At 51.6% G+C, this 15,966-nt stretch overlaps 6 protein-coding genes across 6 annotated transcripts; 4 read left to right on the top strand and 2 right to left on the bottom strand.

The window, feature by feature from the left end:
• Positions 1-454: 454 nt before the first annotated feature.
• Positions 455-2,470, bottom strand: CC77DRAFT_950335 (ferric reductase; the record flags this gene model as incomplete). The annotated part of the gene is made up of 1 exon (XM_018535312.1): positions 455-2,470. The coding sequence occupies one exon, from the start codon at positions 2,468-2,470 to the stop codon at positions 455-457; it is 2,016 nt and encodes a 671-aa protein (XP_018379122.1).
• Positions 2,471-2,864: 394 nt separating this feature from the next.
• Positions 2,865-3,723, top strand: CC77DRAFT_1026434 (hypothetical protein). The gene is made up of 2 exons (XM_018526259.1): positions 2,865-3,026; positions 3,077-3,723. The coding sequence occupies exons 1-2, from the start codon at positions 2,967-2,969 to the stop codon at positions 3,596-3,598; spliced, it is 582 nt and encodes a 193-aa protein (XP_018379121.1). The 5' UTR covers positions 2,865-2,966; the 3' UTR covers positions 3,599-3,723.
• A 1,351-nt stretch (positions 3,724-5,074) lies between these two features.
• CC77DRAFT_1014608 (hypothetical protein) lies at positions 5,075-5,898 on the top strand (the record flags this gene model as incomplete). Its single annotated transcript, XM_018523905.1, has 2 exons — positions 5,075-5,148; positions 5,205-5,898. The coding sequence occupies 2 exons, from the start codon at positions 5,075-5,077 to the stop codon at positions 5,896-5,898; spliced, it is 768 nt and encodes a 255-aa protein (XP_018379120.1).
• Positions 5,899-7,523: 1,625 nt separating this feature from the next.
• CC77DRAFT_950343 (siderophore iron transporter mirB) lies at positions 7,524-9,419 on the top strand (the record flags this gene model as incomplete). Its single annotated transcript, XM_018535313.1, has 2 exons — positions 7,524-7,816; positions 7,865-9,419. The coding sequence occupies 2 exons, from the start codon at positions 7,524-7,526 to the stop codon at positions 9,417-9,419; spliced, it is 1,848 nt and encodes a 615-aa protein (XP_018379119.1).
• A 109-nt stretch (positions 9,420-9,528) lies between these two features.
• Positions 9,529-11,150, bottom strand: CC77DRAFT_1026430 (alpha/beta-hydrolase). The gene is made up of 2 exons (XM_018526258.1): positions 10,337-11,150; positions 9,529-10,274 (listed from the first exon to the last, which is right to left on the bottom strand). The coding sequence occupies exons 1-2, from the start codon at positions 10,848-10,850 to the stop codon at positions 9,757-9,759; spliced, it is 1,032 nt and encodes a 343-aa protein (XP_018379118.1). The 5' UTR covers positions 10,851-11,150; the 3' UTR covers positions 9,529-9,756.
• A 1,891-nt stretch (positions 11,151-13,041) lies between these two features.
• CC77DRAFT_1067635 (hypothetical protein) lies at positions 13,042-14,995 on the top strand (the record flags this gene model as incomplete). The annotated part of the gene is made up of 3 exons (XM_018529019.1): positions 13,042-13,167; positions 13,220-13,315; positions 13,367-14,995. The coding sequence occupies 3 exons, from the start codon at positions 13,042-13,044 to the stop codon at positions 14,993-14,995; spliced, it is 1,851 nt and encodes a 616-aa protein (XP_018379117.1).
• Between the last annotated feature and the right edge of the window lie 971 nt (positions 14,996-15,966).

The following is a 15,966-nucleotide window of genomic DNA, read 5'->3' as shown; positions in this document are numbered from 1 at the left end:
ACGACAAACTGAGCAAACGTCACATCGGCCATTAGCGCGTCTTTTAGTCAGCAGGGCAATTGTGCCGAAGTCCACCAGCTTCTACGACTTTTTTACCATCGTGTTACGCATCACGACCGCGCATTGCACCAACGTTGATTCGAGCGATATCCATAGCTATTTGCGCCGCCAAAAGATTCATTACGGGCGCTCGGCCAGCTCTCGTTGCTGCTCATACGAATAACTGGAGCCTTCTCGCGTTGGCTCGATGTCGAAATGCGCGCTAAGACGCGAACCCGCCCGGGATTGTGATTAGCAAGCCAACCAGCGCACAGGCCTTCAACACAAGTTGCCCTATCTCCACCTCACCTGCTCTGCTTGCAAGCTCAACGATCGTAATGGTAGAAAGGCACGATGCAGAGAAGACTTGATTGAACTTGAAAACAATGCATTTGGGGTATCGAGCTAAAAGAAACTACCACTCTAAACGGTCGTCGCACGTCAATCTTACGTCCCACCGGTCATCTCCCTTCCATACTTCGCCACCCTTGTTGGTCTTTGCAACTATCCGCCTAAGATCGCTAATCATTCCACCAGGTCCTGAAGCAAATACTTCAGTGCCTCCTCGTACGGTGCCAGCAACAAAGTCTGTCACGAGAGCGTCAAGGTCAGGTCTGGCCTGGATGTGGTTAAGACCCAATTCCGACTTTGACACGCCGTGAACAGACAAGGCTGAAGATGCATCAGCAGACGAAGAGTCGGAGCTTGAGGCAGGGTTGATCTCCTTGGAGCATTCGTTGGGCGCTGCCTTCTCTGAAACAGTAAGATCAAGGTTGGCTTCTTCCGCGGCGCGGGTAACGTAAATGTGAATACCAGTTCGCAGGTTTCGGCATTTTCGCTTGAGGGTAGAGAGTTCAGGGCCAACCCAGTCAATATCGCTTCTTCGGCGTATACTCCAGATGAGCGTCATGTGGCGATCAGGCGACTGTGAGCTTGAAGCGAGGTCGAGTAGCACGGGAAGAACGTATGCGATACCAGTACCACCAGCGATGCACAGAATGTTGGAGCTGGAAGCGAGGCCACGCATGGTACGCTCGCCGTAGGGTCCAGTCATGACTACGTTGAGACGAGCATCAGCCATCAAGCTCTCATGAGACTCTTGGTGGCTCGCCATATTGGCAATGCGCTTCATAGAAAGGTCTGCGATTTTTTTTGTTTCACCACCGCGGGCGCGGAAGATATAAGAATGCCTCTGAGCGTCAGCACCGAAAACCGGACGGCTGATTGGGGTGAATGGATGAGATTGCCAGATGGAGCTTTCGGGGAACGTGAGGTAGAAGTGCTGACCGACAGCCCAGGCATCCTGAGGGTGGTCAAAATCCAAACGAACTACATCGCCATTGACATCGTCCTTGAAAAGCGCAATGTTCGCGGAAGCAGCACGGAAACCCATGTGTCCGGATGGCAAAAAGTTGTAGTGGAGCAGAGCTGTCCTAGCAAGCCTGATGGCGCGATCGATGCCCCAAACGAGAAGTCCTGGTAGAAGGAAGACCTTCAGTTGCTCCCAGTGGCCCCAGCAGGCGCCTATGTACACCATGGCGAGAACGTAGTGAGCCTTGCGGAAGAATTCGTAGCCCGTGATTCGGATGGCCCATGGGGTAGAAAGCAGGACAAGAATAGTCAAGAGGATCATCGCGACTAGTCCCCAGATCATGTACTCTTGGACGATCCATTCCGCACCGACAGTTGGTTGGGGCTGGTACAGGCGAAGCTCAATGACACACCAGCCAATAGTATGAAGAGCTGATTGGGCGAAAATGATGTATCCAAGCCAACGGTGGAGAAAGTTGAAACTCTGATATGGCAGACCAGTTACCAGCGACAGAATAGACTCGCGCGTCGAAAGCATGACGGAGAGAGGTGTAAGAGCATATGCGATGACACCAACACGGTCTGACCACGGTCCGAGACTGCTACGTGTGTTGTAGACGCCGGGCATCTTCTTGACAGGCGTAATCCATTTCTTGTAAACGATGCCAATGAACGAGAAAAGAGTCAGGTAACCAGTCAAGACTACCAGAGTGAGGACCTGTGTGCGTGTCACACGTCCAAAGATCGGTCGGGCTGCGTCGGGCAGGAGATATTGTCGTGCGTATGATGGAATCGCTCGTTGGAGTCGCTCGAATGCGCTGCGTCTTTGTGGTATCCCTTCTCCTGCTTCTGCTGGTAATTGCACGCCTGATGGCTGCGAGCGCGCGAAATGTCGGCCGACGCCCCACACCAAGAGGATCGCGCCAATGGTCGCCCATATGATTCCGGTGTAATACATGCCAATGTCATGGCTGCGATAGACAACGTCGAGGTATTCGCAAGAACCAGGGTCGCTGGTGCAAGGTACAAGGCGATCTGCGTAACCCCAATGCGGCTCGACAGCGCTCGCCTCAGAGTAATTCTGGATGTGGACACGCGGGACGAGCATTTTGGAGTCCATGGCCGATAAGTCGCTGGTTAGCAGACAAAACGACTGGGCAAAAGATTTAATGGACGATGCGTGCTACATGTCTCGAATCGGTGCGCGGACCGCATATCTATATGAACTACCGCAGGCGAACTGTAACACACCGGAAACATGGTGAGCACGTTTCGTAAAAAGATGGGCCAAGGATTCGAGAAGTGGGCTGCGAAGCTTAGGCGGGTCTTTAAGCGGCTCCCGCACTCTTGGATCGATTGAAGAGGCTAGTGCGAGAGTGTTTGAGCAAGTTCCCCCATAATTTCCGGCGAGTTTGCCGGCATGCCTGCGCGGGCCAGACTGCAGTGAGACGGTAACTCGATCCTACATATCTATGTCGCGGTATCTATAGCCGCAGGGTCCAGTTTGACGGTTGTTATATCATTTTTTGACATACCCTCTTCCACGGTTCAGTTCCTGACAGACGTCGCTCCAAACTTTACGAACCAACCTCGGAACACGAACAACGCCGCCCATCATGCACGGAATGTCAGGAATGTCCGGAATGTCCTCGAGTAACAGCACCTGCGTCACAGAGGTCTGCAATTCACATCGCCGCGATATAACATCATCACTGACGTTTCTTAGATGCTATGGAACTGGCGTGTAGTAGACGCATGCTTCCTTTCCGAATCATGGCACGTGACGAACAACGCCATGATGGCCGCAAGCTGCATCGGCGCTGCTCTCCTAGTCGTTACTCTTGAATTCCTGCGACGAGTCAGCACCGAATACGATGCCTTTCTCCTTCGCCAATTCCAACGACAACTCAACGCACAGCAAGCTGCGCTCGCCGCTGCCACGCCCGCCAACTGCTGCGACGGCCCCACCTCGACTCTCGGAACACAACACGCCACCTTCCGTGCCTCGGCACTACAACAACTTGTTCGCGCCTCGTTACATGGCTTGATTCTCGGTCTCGCGTACATCATCATGTTGTTGGTTATGCACTTCAACGGATACATCTTCATCTCGATCATACTAGGAGCTGTTTTGGGCAAGTTCTTGTGCGACTGGATGGTGGTTAGGATACCATACGGCCAGGTCAGCGAGAAAGATGACAGACGTTCTTCGATCGAGGCGGCAGGGCCGACCGGTTGTTGTGCGTAGATGGTGCTGGATGGAACGACTGCGCTGGATTTTGAACGATTAGATACCCTATTATGACTGCGATATTGCGAATGAATTTAGTATTAACCTTGTACTGTGGCATCTGACTAAGAAGGCGATATTTCCATTTTACAAATGATGGCAACACCAGAAACCTTGAATTGCAAAATGTTGTGACAAGCCAGCATGTGCTTGTACGCAACAGCAAGCAGATAACTATTCCTGCGGGAAGAACATAGATCGCTCTTGATGGTATGCCAACAGCCAGGTAACAGCACCGCTACAATGTCAACTCGACCAATCGGAGACGCTCCGTATAAGTAACTCACATGCAGAGTAACTCCGTGGGAAGTGACATCCATGTCTCATGACAACGATGGTGTTACCAACCAATGCCAACATGTTGACGGCATATTGACCCCACGTCATTCTCGGTCCTATTGTCACAAAAGCAATATCTTGCACCTTCATATTTCTACCGGTGGTCTTGTTTTCCAAGCGCTTTGCGCGCGCATAAAGTAAACGTGACCCCGTATATTGCGAGAGTGGGGTTTAGCGGCCCAACCTCTCTCCACAGTGATACCGTTGAGCGTTCTTTTGCGCAAGTTATGGCTACAAGCCAAGCATGGCCATGGAGTCTGGACCAGAAGTCCTGTGTGAAAGAACCACACATGGGGCGAAGAGTGACTAGTGGTCATTTTACAGCTAGGATCCGTCCTTGGTGCAGAGCATTTGCGCAGATTGTGGCTACAAGCTAAGAAGAACCTTGGAAGCCGCGAACTGGAGTCGATAACGGTGGCAAACATTGAGTTATGAGGCGCCCTTCTTCCCGCTACGATACGTTCTCTCATGATGCCAGTGGGCGAGTAATGTTGGAGAGCAATGTCAGCATGAGTTGGTCATGTTGCGCATTACAGTAACGGGCTTATGTTTCTTCAGGTGACCTCAGAACCCTTCTCGCTACGCTCTACCGTGGTATGTATCTGTGGCTGAACAGAATGCTATACGTTGTCATCCGTTGGGATCTGGAGATGTACTGATGCTTTCACTTCACCCGAGCAGACAATCAATCCGCTGTATCTCCGTGACACCGTTTTCGAAGCTTCCTTACATTGCTTCATCCGTCGTGTACGTGTTATAGACGGCCATCAACACGATAGTCTTTACTAACCAGAACGCACTGAATTCGACATCTCCGGAAGGATGAGCACCATCGCAGTGCTCTTGGATGTTACCTCGATATTTCTATAGATGGCTCGACAGACAAACGAATATGCAGGTTAAGGCGTAAAGCGCTCTTAACATCTGAGATTAGTGTGCGAAACTGGTGATCGATGAGTCTTGTACTTGTCGAGGAGGTGAGCTCCAGACTTTCGCTCACCTTACGATGTTGCCTTGTCAACACTTACCAGCTGCCTACTACCCTAACTCTCTTTCCTCGTATCCCCAATCTCTACCAACTTCGTACATTCCAAGATGGGTATGGCGACTGGGTTTAAGAGTCCCGCTGCGCTAGAAGAATGCGCTCATGGTGAGAAGCTGGTTGGAAGGTAAGAGCTGTCGCAGAAGATATCAAAAGGCTATCACTAATTGCACCTATTTACAGTCCGGCGGATAGAGGAGTCTGTATCATCAGAATCGGGCATTCAGACGACCCTACCCACAAGAAAGAGTCACTCCGGTCAGTCCACATAGCGCTGATGGAAAGTGAGTGCGATGAATTCAAGTGGCAAAATTCTCGCACATACGATCTTGGGCCTGAACATCCCCTCGAGATCTTCGACTTGCTCATTCAGTGGTTGTATACTCGAAAATACCAGGAAAAGGAAGGTCTCACGTGGTCGTTCGACAGGAGCCTGACTTTGCTATCCGCTCCTCTGGTGATCGACCTTCCGCCTGAACTTCCAGTAGACTGGCCCATCAAGGCAGCCGTTGCCAGCTGGGAACTTGGCGCCACCCTACGTGCGAAGAACTTCCAGAACTATGCCATCAAGCGTCTCTTTAAAGCTTTCTCTAGACCTCTCTCGCAACCGCTGACGCCAGCACTGCTAGCCTATATCTTCCAGCTCCACAAGGAGAGCTTTGCGGAAGGCTCATCGCAGCTGCAACAACTTCTCCAGGATGTTTTCGTTCGCAACTGGGGGGATGCCACCATCATCGACCACACGGATCGAGAACGATGGTCATTCTTCCTCGGCTTGTGCCCTAGCTTTCGCGAGGACTTCGTCTCCGCAACGAAGCACTCGCCGGAGAAGAGGCAGAGGGAGAAGCTGGACTTTGCGAAGTATCTTATTCACTAGGATACCAGAGAAGGAGACGGAGAGGTGGATTGAGAAAGGTCAAGTGAGCGTATGGGGCTCATAGGCAGATTTGAGACGCTAGACAGGAGCTGTCTCTACAAGCCAAGCACATTGCTGAATGTAAACTATCAAGGAGATCTCAAGAACGACAAGTGAGGTATGAAGCGCAAACCGGCTCTCCAGTTTGCAAACTTGCCTAAGCGGTTTCTTGGAAGCTCCACAGTTCCACCTGATCGTCAAGACTCACCCACTCAAGAAGCTTACACCTCATACTGCATGGCGCTTGACATCAGCGGTGATCCCAAGGTGTACGCCTTGGTACTTGCGGCCCGATACATAACGTTGGTGTACTCTGGAGTACAGATGTCGTGGTAATTGCATGCGGAAGCTACACGATGCAGGGGAAGCAACAAATGAACTGCCAGAGGAACACAAGAAGCACACACTACTCTTAGCACTGTGTACACGTCAATGCAGACGTACGCATTCAATTACAGGTGACAAGAAAGCTACGCGCGCATGTCTGGATCAGTCCGACGGACCGCCACTGGCATGACTCATGTAGGATGGGGTTGCACTGTACCTGGACATCGACTTGCGGTACATTCATCCTCTTGTGCTTCGCGGTACCGCGCGGCGACGCATCACATCTAATTCAGTCCCGAGGGCGATGGATGCGTGGGTCCAAAGAGGCCTTTTCATATTGTCGGGACCCAAGGAAGAAGTATCAGCCGCCGTTAGCAGTCTCGGACGAGCAACCCCGAATCACAACCCCACTTGTGCCAAGATGCCAGACCCTTGAATCCGTTCATCGCAGCAGCAGTGTCGATTAGATGCGATTGGATGCAGATGAAGGTAGGAACAAAATGCCTGCAAAGCCCAGCTTCTCGAAGACATTTTATCCCCTTTGTACCTTTTCTTCCGCTCCTTCAACCCACTTCGCTGTTTCTGTATCTGTCGTCCCGCCACCACGGTACGAGTATGGAGCAAATTCTGCAGAAACCCCGAAGAGCTCCACCAAGTATTCGGCGGCTATCGAGTGTTGGGAGCACCATCGGCAGTTCCGTGGTCGCAAGCTAACAGGCCATTATTGCCCTCGGTACCCCCGCCTTACGAAGGCATGACGGAGCAGAGCGTGATGGTGCGAGTAGGCGTCGTGGCTTGCGGGTTTTGATCAGATAATGATTAGATCGAAAATTTTCATCTGATAACCCACGCGTCACGCCACCGCAGACTGTCATTGGCTCTAGATGGCCGCTGATGCCGGCTGATTATCGAGATAAGATTTGGAGGCCGTCTGGATCATGCTTGAAAATGCTTAATCCCGGGGGTTTAACTGCATCTGGAAAAGAACAAGCTTTGGTGCATGGTACTAGCCGGGCAGGTGCACCGTGATATTCACCACCATTTCCGTTTTGACGGTCCACACGAACAATTTACCCACCCAGCTGCGAGGGAGCCGACAACCGGGTGCGTCTTGACAATGCCCTGCAGTGGAGCCGCGTGGATCGGCGTTTTCTGTATATGAACCTGTACCTCGTGCGGCATCTTGTCTTATCAATCTCTTCATCTCCAACCATCACAACCCTCGCTTTTGGTGTGCAACAACGCCTACGATTGCCAAGATGGGTTTCAACTTCAAGGGATTGACCAGCAGTGCATTGGTCTCTGGCAGCGCTGCTTCTGCCAATGCTGACAACAAAGACATTGCCGACGTGCCCGCTTCCTACCAAGGTCACACCAGCATGGACGTTGCTCGCCCCGATGAGAAGGTCGGCAGCCCGAGGGAGTCTGCGTTGAGCAGAGAGTCCGATGAAGAGCTGAACAAGGTTGATACCACTGCTGAGATTGGTGTGCAACAAGTTCAGGCGGCTTCAATGATCTGGAAGAAGCGTGACTTGATTCTAGCGTACATTGCGTAAGTGGACGATCTCTCGATACTCAAGATAGGACTAACAATCTCCAGGATGTGGTTCATTCAGTTCTTCACTGCCTACGCATCCAGCACTTCGAGCACCCTCTCTCCCTACGTCACCAGCGACTTCCAGCAACACTCTCTGACCGCTTTGACTACCGTCATCTCCTCCATTGTTGGTGGTATCTGGAAGCTCCCGTATGCCAAGATCCTTAACATCTGGGGCCGACCTTTCGGTCTCGCTCTGGGTGTAGCCATCTACGTCGTCGGTCTCATCCTGATGGCGAGCTGTAACAACGTCAAGGCCTACTGTGCGGCACAGACCTTCTTCTACGTTGGTTCCAACAGCATCGACTTCTTCATCACCGTCTTCATCGCCGATACTTCCAAGTTGAAGAACCGAGCCCTGTTCATCTCCTATGCGTCCTCTCCGTGGCTCATTACCACCTGGATCTACGGATACGGCATCAAGGGCATTACGGCTAATGGCGGCATCGGCTGGCGATGGGCTTTTGGTATCTTTGCCATCATCGCCCCCATCGTCACCTCGCCTCTTATCATTCTGTTTGTTGTCTACGAAGGCAAGGCGCGCAAGCAGGGTCTCATCGCACCACGCCCCAGCCGCGGTAACTTTATCCAAACCCTTACCTACTACCTTCGCGAATTCGATGCCGTCGGTCTTCTGCTCTTGGCCGCTGGACTCTCGCTCTTCCTCCTAGCCTTCAACATCTACTCATACCAGGCCGAGCAGTGGAAGTCGCCTCTCATCATCTGCTTCATCGTATTCGGCGCACTCCTAGTTGTTGCATTCGGTCTGTGGGAGAAGTGGGGTGCCCCGGTCACCTTCATTCCATGGCCACTACTAAAGAACCGAACCGTCATCTTTACGTACACCATGGCTGGTTCGTTGTACGTTGGCTGGTACTGCTGGGACTCATACTTCTACTCTCTTCTCGTCGTCTTGTTCGATCAGAGTGAGGTACACGCCACATGGATCGCCAACATCTACACCATGGGCAGCTGCTTCATTTGCATCATCTACGGAATCGTGCTACGTTACTACGGAAAGCTCAAGGTCTTTTCGTTCTTCTTCGGTGTACCTCTTACCATGCTCGGCGTTGGTCTCATGATCAAGTTCCGTCAACCCGACCAGAATATTGGCTACATTGTCATGTGCATGATCTTCATCGCTTTTGGCGGTGGTGTCCTGGTTACCTCCGAGCAAACCACTCTCATGGCCGTATCCAAGCAGCAAGACTTCCCTGCTCTCCTCGCCGTGGAATCTATGATCATTTCCATCGGAAGCGCTATCGGCTCTACCGTTGCAGGTGCCATCTGGACCGGTGTCTTCCCAGCTCGCCTTGCAGCTAACCTGCCCGCGAGCGCCTTGCCAGACCTTGCCAGTATCTACGGCAGCTTCAAGGTTCAGGACAGCTACCCTGTTGGAAGCCCGACTCGTGATGCCATCAACCTCAGCTACGGTCAGACACAAAAGTACATGCTTATCGCCGCTGTGTGCGTCTACTGCATCACTCTTTTCAGCACTGCCTGCTGGCAGAATGTCGATGTCAGGACCATGAAGCAGAGGACCATTGGTCTTTTGTAGTTTTTGTTTGTGTTTCACACGAGTTACATGCATTGCATTGGCGGCGCTTTGTTATATTGCTATTTCTTGATCCTCTCGGTCAAAAGCCTATCACGAGCAGGTAACCTTTGTATATAATGACGATGACGGCCTGATAACCATGAGAAATCAATGTTCAATGTTCAATGTTCAGTTTTCAAATTTACATGTCTATCTTGTGATGAATTCAATACGCGATGTATATCAATGCTTCGTTGTATGCTCCCTACTCCTTGCTTGGGGTATCCAAAATGCTAGGCAACGAGGCTGTATGGTACAAGCACTCGTGAAGAAGAGTATTGCAATGGAATAATCATATCTACAAGAACACAGCTACGGTCAAAGCCAGCGCAGTCAGGTACCCGAGAGTAGCAGTCAGCGAACTAGCAGCACCTGTAGCGGTAGTGGTTGCTTGTGCGCTCTTCTCGTTTCCGTCAGTTGTCGTTGCAATAGGCGAGGGGGTGGCGGATCCGGATGGCGTGGCTTGGGGTCTCGCCGCCACACTTGTCGAGGAAGAAGAAGCGCTGATTACGGGCTTGCTGGGTTTCGCACTCACATCACCGCTTGCCTTGGCCATGCCAACTACCCACTTGATCACTTCCGGGTTGTGTTGGACGAAATAGTTCAGGTGCTCGTTTACATCCTGGGGCTCGGAACCGACGGCGCAGATTGGGTCGCCGTAGTGGCAGTAGTCCAGGAAGACGTCGGAGTATTGCTGAAGGCCTTCAAGGTGTTCGGGGCTGCGCGCGCTGGTGCCGTCGTAGTCTACGCCGCGACCGACAGTGAAATTCTGGTCTTTGGAACGAACAACAGCGCCAAAGGTTACGGCTGCGACGACTGTAGTTGGAGGGTTAGTAAACCGGTGTAGAGCGTGGCTTGTTATTGACAAGGATACGTACCATTAGAGCCGGGAGCCGACGTAGCGTCTAGAGCCGGGTTCATGTCTTGCTCACATGCGAAGACAGAACCTCCTCCTCCACCAAGCATGTCCTGTGCCACAGATCCTCCCTGCGAGTAACCCAACACAATCAACTTGCTATCAGGGCATTTTTCGCTGTACGCCTTCATCTGCGCCTGTCCGCTCTTCGCACCCTTGCCCGCAGAATCACACCAAACGCCTTGTCCCCACGCTGTGCTCTTCGCTGGGTACTCGACATCCTCGTAACCACACTCTTCTGATCCTCCAATTGCTGCGCAAATCTCCGAGGTGAGGTTGCCTAGACGGCCCGGGTAGGGCTCATCGGAGCCACGGGAGATGAAGACGTGGAAAGGCTTGCAGTCGTCCGAGTGGTATGCGAGAATTTCCGTGGAGTTGCAGTATATGCCTGGCGAGGGTGCGTCGCAGCGTTCTTGAGCGAGCACAAGGCTGGCACCCAGTGTAGTGAAGAGGAGGGGGATTTGCGAGACCCTCATATTAGCGTAATTATAAAGTTTGGGTATAACGAGTGACTAATGTAAGTTGCCCTGCGTGAAAAGAAAGGTAGTAGGCGTCTGGTACCAGAACGCGCAATTAGTAGTAAGTAGGAACCTCAGAGCCGCAGCAGAAGAGACGCAGGGCACAAAGAGATATACAAGATAACGAAAGGTCAGCCCTGGAAAACGCTGACTGCCACCAGGATCACGAAGCTCATAGGCGATCGACCCCCATGATGTAAAAGCACGGCCCCCACAGACATCATGCATGCGCCGCAAGCTTGATTTCGCATCCTTTGAATGGGGGTGATTCGATATAGAGGGCAGCGTTTCCAGTTTCGACGAGAAAGGTCGATTCCGCCCCGTCGGCTAGCCTAAGCCGGTAAGACCAACGGCGCCAACGCGGATTCCGGCACTGAGCCAAGCCGCCTGTGCCACAGAAAGCCACAGGAAGCGGCCTGTCTGCAGGAACAAATCTCGACTCATTCCTTGGGGCTTGCGCGTTCCCGTCATCGCTGCGGCGTTGGCGTCGAAAAAGGGGGCGGCTTCAGGCATCGTTCTGGAGGCTTTGTGCCTTGATTACTATACCGCCGATGATGCCGCAGTGCAAGCAGGGCTGCCATAGCTAACACGCGACATCTTTCCTATCTATTCTGAACGCCACACCTGTTGTGTGGCACCGAGTTTACGAGGGAAGCTTGACTGGAACGTGCGATCGATCCGTACCGCAACACGAACGACGCAAATGCTGGGCGCCTTACGATGCCCACGGAGTAAATTTGTTTGGATGTTCGAGACCTGTGGTGCCTGAGTCGACGTTGTTCTGGCTGGCCCATGCCCACTTTTTTTCTTCTGGAGACTCCACATGCATCCCTCTAACAACCTTCCGTTTTCCGACGCAGCATCTTCACCCCATACATTGGCGTGTTGATTTCAAGAGCCCCTGGATGTGTCCAAGTGCTCGAGTGCCGACGGTTCCGTATTTGCCAGACTTGTTGGCGGAGACGCGCGTATGATGAGCGAGACTGCCACCTACCTCTGGCTCTTCATTTCTCCCTTGCGTTGCCATTTTACTGACATCGAACGTGCATTCCAGACGCATACGTCCTCACAGATAGTTAGGAGAATATATGAGGAAATTAGGCGAGACTGGTGGTGCCCAAGGCAGGAACGTGGCGGATCCCGATGGCGATACCCGCCTACCCGGCTTGACTGAGGCAGCAAGTGCGTCCCCTGACATCCCCGTATTTCAACTTCTGCTCTGTCAATCTGCTCCATGCCGTCTCTTCCCATCTTCCCCGCGTCTTGCTGTGGCATCCGAAATGCTCTCGTCACTAACATCACTGGTGTGTGAATCTGTGACACAGCATATCTTCTCTTTCACCATCTCCTCTTTACGTAAGATCTCACAGTTTCATCTTCACTTTCACCTCGTTTCGATTAATGTCACGCATTTCCTCATGTAAATTCAGTCATTTCGCGGTGCTCAGTCTAATCACCCAGAGTGTGTTGCACTGTGCATACAGCTAACGTCAGACGAACATGGTGCGAAGGGCTGTCGAGGAGACTACCATCCATCATTGACTATACAGAGCATTGAGCATGCTGTATATAGGTATAGTATACATACAGCTCTTTCGAGAAAACGTGACGATAGTGAGTCACTGTACTGGGTAGGAGGTTATTCTTTATTGGAAAGTCTGGGACAAAGCGTTAATTCCACCATAGTGAAAGATCGCGCAAGCACGACGATACATAGTCAGGAGACCCATCTCCCAGCCTTCTTGGGCTTCTGCCTCGTCTTATGACCCACCTGTTCGCGCACACGGGCTTTTCCGCTGCTGCTTCTGGCGTTTCACTGCACTATATACCAAAATTTCGTCATATTCTTCCCCATTCGCTAATATTCGCTTTCATTGACGACTCCAAGATCCCGACCATTACGTTCTGCCAAGTGCTGCCTTCCTTCTCTCTTCTGTTATAACCCAATCCTTCCCACACTTCTAACCAAATCTCTTCCACGCGAACTTCCTCAACTGCAATCAACTCGCAATCCTGATTCACCGGCTCACGATCCAGATTGATTAACAGTTACACTACGACTTTTCAGTCTTCAAGTCGTTCTCAAGACCAATATTTGCCTACACTTTATTCAAACTAACCACACCCACTGACAAGTCAAAATCGCATCATGGCGCCCATCCGCGAGACTTTTCGCAACACGGCGAACCGTGTAGTGGATGTACTGAAGCAGAAGGCTTACGTCCATTATCAACACGGATGCCTGAAGCTCGAGACTGATGCTCGCGTCCTCAAGGTTTGTCTTTCCCTCCAGCTATCACTCAGACAGCATCTAACCGTTCGCAAAGAAATCCATTGAGAGCACTGCCCCTTATCTGGTTCTGACTGGCCTGAGCAACGTCTGTGCTAGCTCCAGTCGTACTCCACTACCACCGCCAAGCAAGGTTCGTGACTTGACTCTCACGAATGGACGTACAGCGACTAACCCCTAGCAGAAGCAGCAGACTTCTCGCACCTCAACCACAGGACGTATCGAGAAGCCCAAGCGTCATGGCTCTCCCGCAGAGCGAGATTTCCGGTGGTATGATATGAAGATGAAGAGGGAGGCTTCCGAGATGGCGCGCGAGAAAGAGATCCGCCTCCGAGAGGAGCAGTTGAAGATGGCGGAAGAGAAGAAACGACAGAAAGAGCTTCGCGCTTCATCTGATCAGTGGGCGGTGGATCGTCATATGAGTATCAAGGCATCCCGCTCCCAGTTGACGCCGCCACCACCGCCGCCATATGTGCCCGAAAAGTCACCCTACAGCGACGAATTCTACGCGAATCAGACCCCTGAGGAGCGTCGCAAGTTCATCCACGAGAGATTGACCAATATCCTTGGCGAGGAGAAGATGAAGGCTCCGATCCTTCCTTCTGGTCACAACCCTATAGAACCCGTCATTGCTGAGCATAACAAGCGTGTAGCCACTGAAAGTATCATCGATGCGTTCGAGTCTCGACGTGCTGAGATTCAACGCCGCGTTGATGAGCAGATGTGGATGGCTCATCAAGCACACAAGGCTTATGTGAGGACAGAGGTTCTCTGGAATCACTACCACAACATCTACCAGGGGCGCATTAACAGACTTGCCATGTACACTGGCGAGATGGGCGACAACATCGATCTCTTAGACAACGCCATCGCAAACAACGATGTGTGGGAGGTGGCCAACACCATTCAATTCTTGACCCAGCAGATCTTTGATCCCGTCCTCGGCCTGCTACAAGAGTGCGACAACGAGATTCCACTGGCTGTAGACGATGCCCAGAAGCTCAAGGCTATTTGGCCTCTGGCGCGTCTCGAGGAGGTCTACGGGTATCTGGTGAGCAAGGCTGATGGTCTCGAGCCCCAGGTTGTCTTCATGGCTCAGCTTATTGAGGCCATCGCCCATCGGATCAAGAATCCGACACCGCTTGTGAACCCTCTTGAGCAAGAGCAGCAACCTACCAACAACTTTTGCGCCAATCACAGCTATACGAACACCAATACAGCGGCAAGCTCTAACCCTATTTCTGACAATGGAGCTTCTATATTAGGTGCGGCTCCTGCTGCTCCTGAAGGAGGATTTTCGATCCGTGGCAGAGCGTCTACATCCGGTGTTGATCCGGATGCCTACGTCCCCGGCGCTGCCACTTCCGCACCCGCAGGCTCTGGCATATCTAAGCTGACTGCTGCAACCCTCGCAAAAGCTGCTGACAATCAGCTGGCCTGTTATCCCGCTGGTTCCGAAATCCCGTCCATTACCGTTGAGCCAGTAGACAGTGTCGCGCGGCAAAACGTCATCCATTACATTTCGACCGACAATATGGTCCTCGAAACAGAGATCCAGGACATGTTCCGCAGCAACGAGATCAAGAGCAATCATCGCCGTGCAGTCAAGGAGTGTATTGATGGTCTGTTGAATGCCGCGAACGGTGAAGAGAGTATTCTCGGCTCTATGGATGCCGGACACTACCGCTCACAGATCGAGAAGTGTGTCACAAGGATTGACGCTCTTCCCCTGAAGATTCGTCAGAACAAGGATACTCAAGCTCTCAAGAAGCTTTGTGGCCGTGCGCTGAAGATCTGGGCGATTCATGATTAGAATGAGAGTTTGGACATCTTTTGAGACTGACTCACGTCTCATCATGCATCATAACACACGCAACATGAAGAGACAAGGACAGAACTCCAAGGACGGCGACATATCAGACACGAAAGTCGCTTTTCTCGCGAGCCTACAACACAACACCCCCGCACCACGACACCACGACACCACGACACTCACTGTAAACGGAGGCCATCTTTGACGTGGACTCAAGCTTCCTTCACAAATTCACGCCGTTACGACACCATGGCTCACGATACTACGACCACGACCACCTCTTCCTTTCCATCACACAGGAGAAATACGATCAATCTTACGGTGTTTTCAGCGAGCAAGCGAGCGAGTTTTGCCGTTTTTGTCATTTCGTGGTTTTACTTGTTGAGCACAAATGCTCGACCCTGCTCTCTCATCACGAGATATCAAAGTTTCTCGTGATGCGTTTGCAGTACGTACTACCAGCTAGCGAGTCCTTCTCTTTGTTGATTCCAATGATACCCTTTCGTCGAGCACATTTGCTCGGCTTTGTATAATGTCCTCTTCAGCGTTGATGATTTCCGCTAATGTCTATCGTCATCCAATAGTCAAGACTCCTACTACATACGACAAGGATGTATGTTTCTAGAGTCAAACCTTTCATAGTAATGAAAACTTCATAATGGATGAACGAATCTTTGTGTGCTTGAGAAAAAACGCCGCGTAGATGAAGGTCTTACGGTGGTGGCTGTATCACATGTCAGAGGTTTGCGATACCCTGCGATACTCTGCAATATAACTCACTCCGACCTCTGCATCGCACGAATTTAATCTTCTGTAATGATCATTCAGTTTCATATTAGCTACACGATATTTTGATGCGTACAAGAAGATATGAATGTGATGAGATCAAGGAGAAACAGTGAAATTGGTGGCTGCATGGGAACATGCTGAAAACGCGCTAGTGGCCCCGGATCCCGGTCGCGTTCCGAAGT

This window comes from Alternaria alternata (assembly GCF_001642055.1).
Source record: "Alternaria alternata strain SRC1lrK2f unplaced genomic scaffold CC77scaffold_39, whole genome shotgun sequence".
Classification (NCBI taxonomy): domain Eukaryota; kingdom Fungi; phylum Ascomycota; class Dothideomycetes; order Pleosporales; family Pleosporaceae; genus Alternaria; species Alternaria alternata.
Note: the sequence above shows the minus strand (reverse complement) of the source record. Positions and strands in the feature narration are given on the sequence as shown.

Coding starts and splice junctions, on each gene's coding strand:
- CC77DRAFT_1026434 (XM_018526259.1), top strand. CDS start 2,967: ATGCACGGAATGTCAGGAATGTCCGGAATGTCCTCGAGTAACAGCACC. Junction 3,027..3,076: donor ACAGCACCTGCGTCACAGAG/GTCTGCAATTCA, acceptor GACGTTTCTTAG/ATGCTATGGAACTGGCGTGT.
- CC77DRAFT_1026430 (XM_018526258.1), bottom strand. CDS start 10,850: ATGAGGGTCTCGCAAATCCCCCTCCTCTTCACTACACTGGGTGCCAGC. Junction 10,275..10,336: donor GTCGGCTCCCGGCTCTAATG/GTACGTATCCTT, acceptor CTCCAACTACAG/TCGTCGCAGCCGTAACCTTT.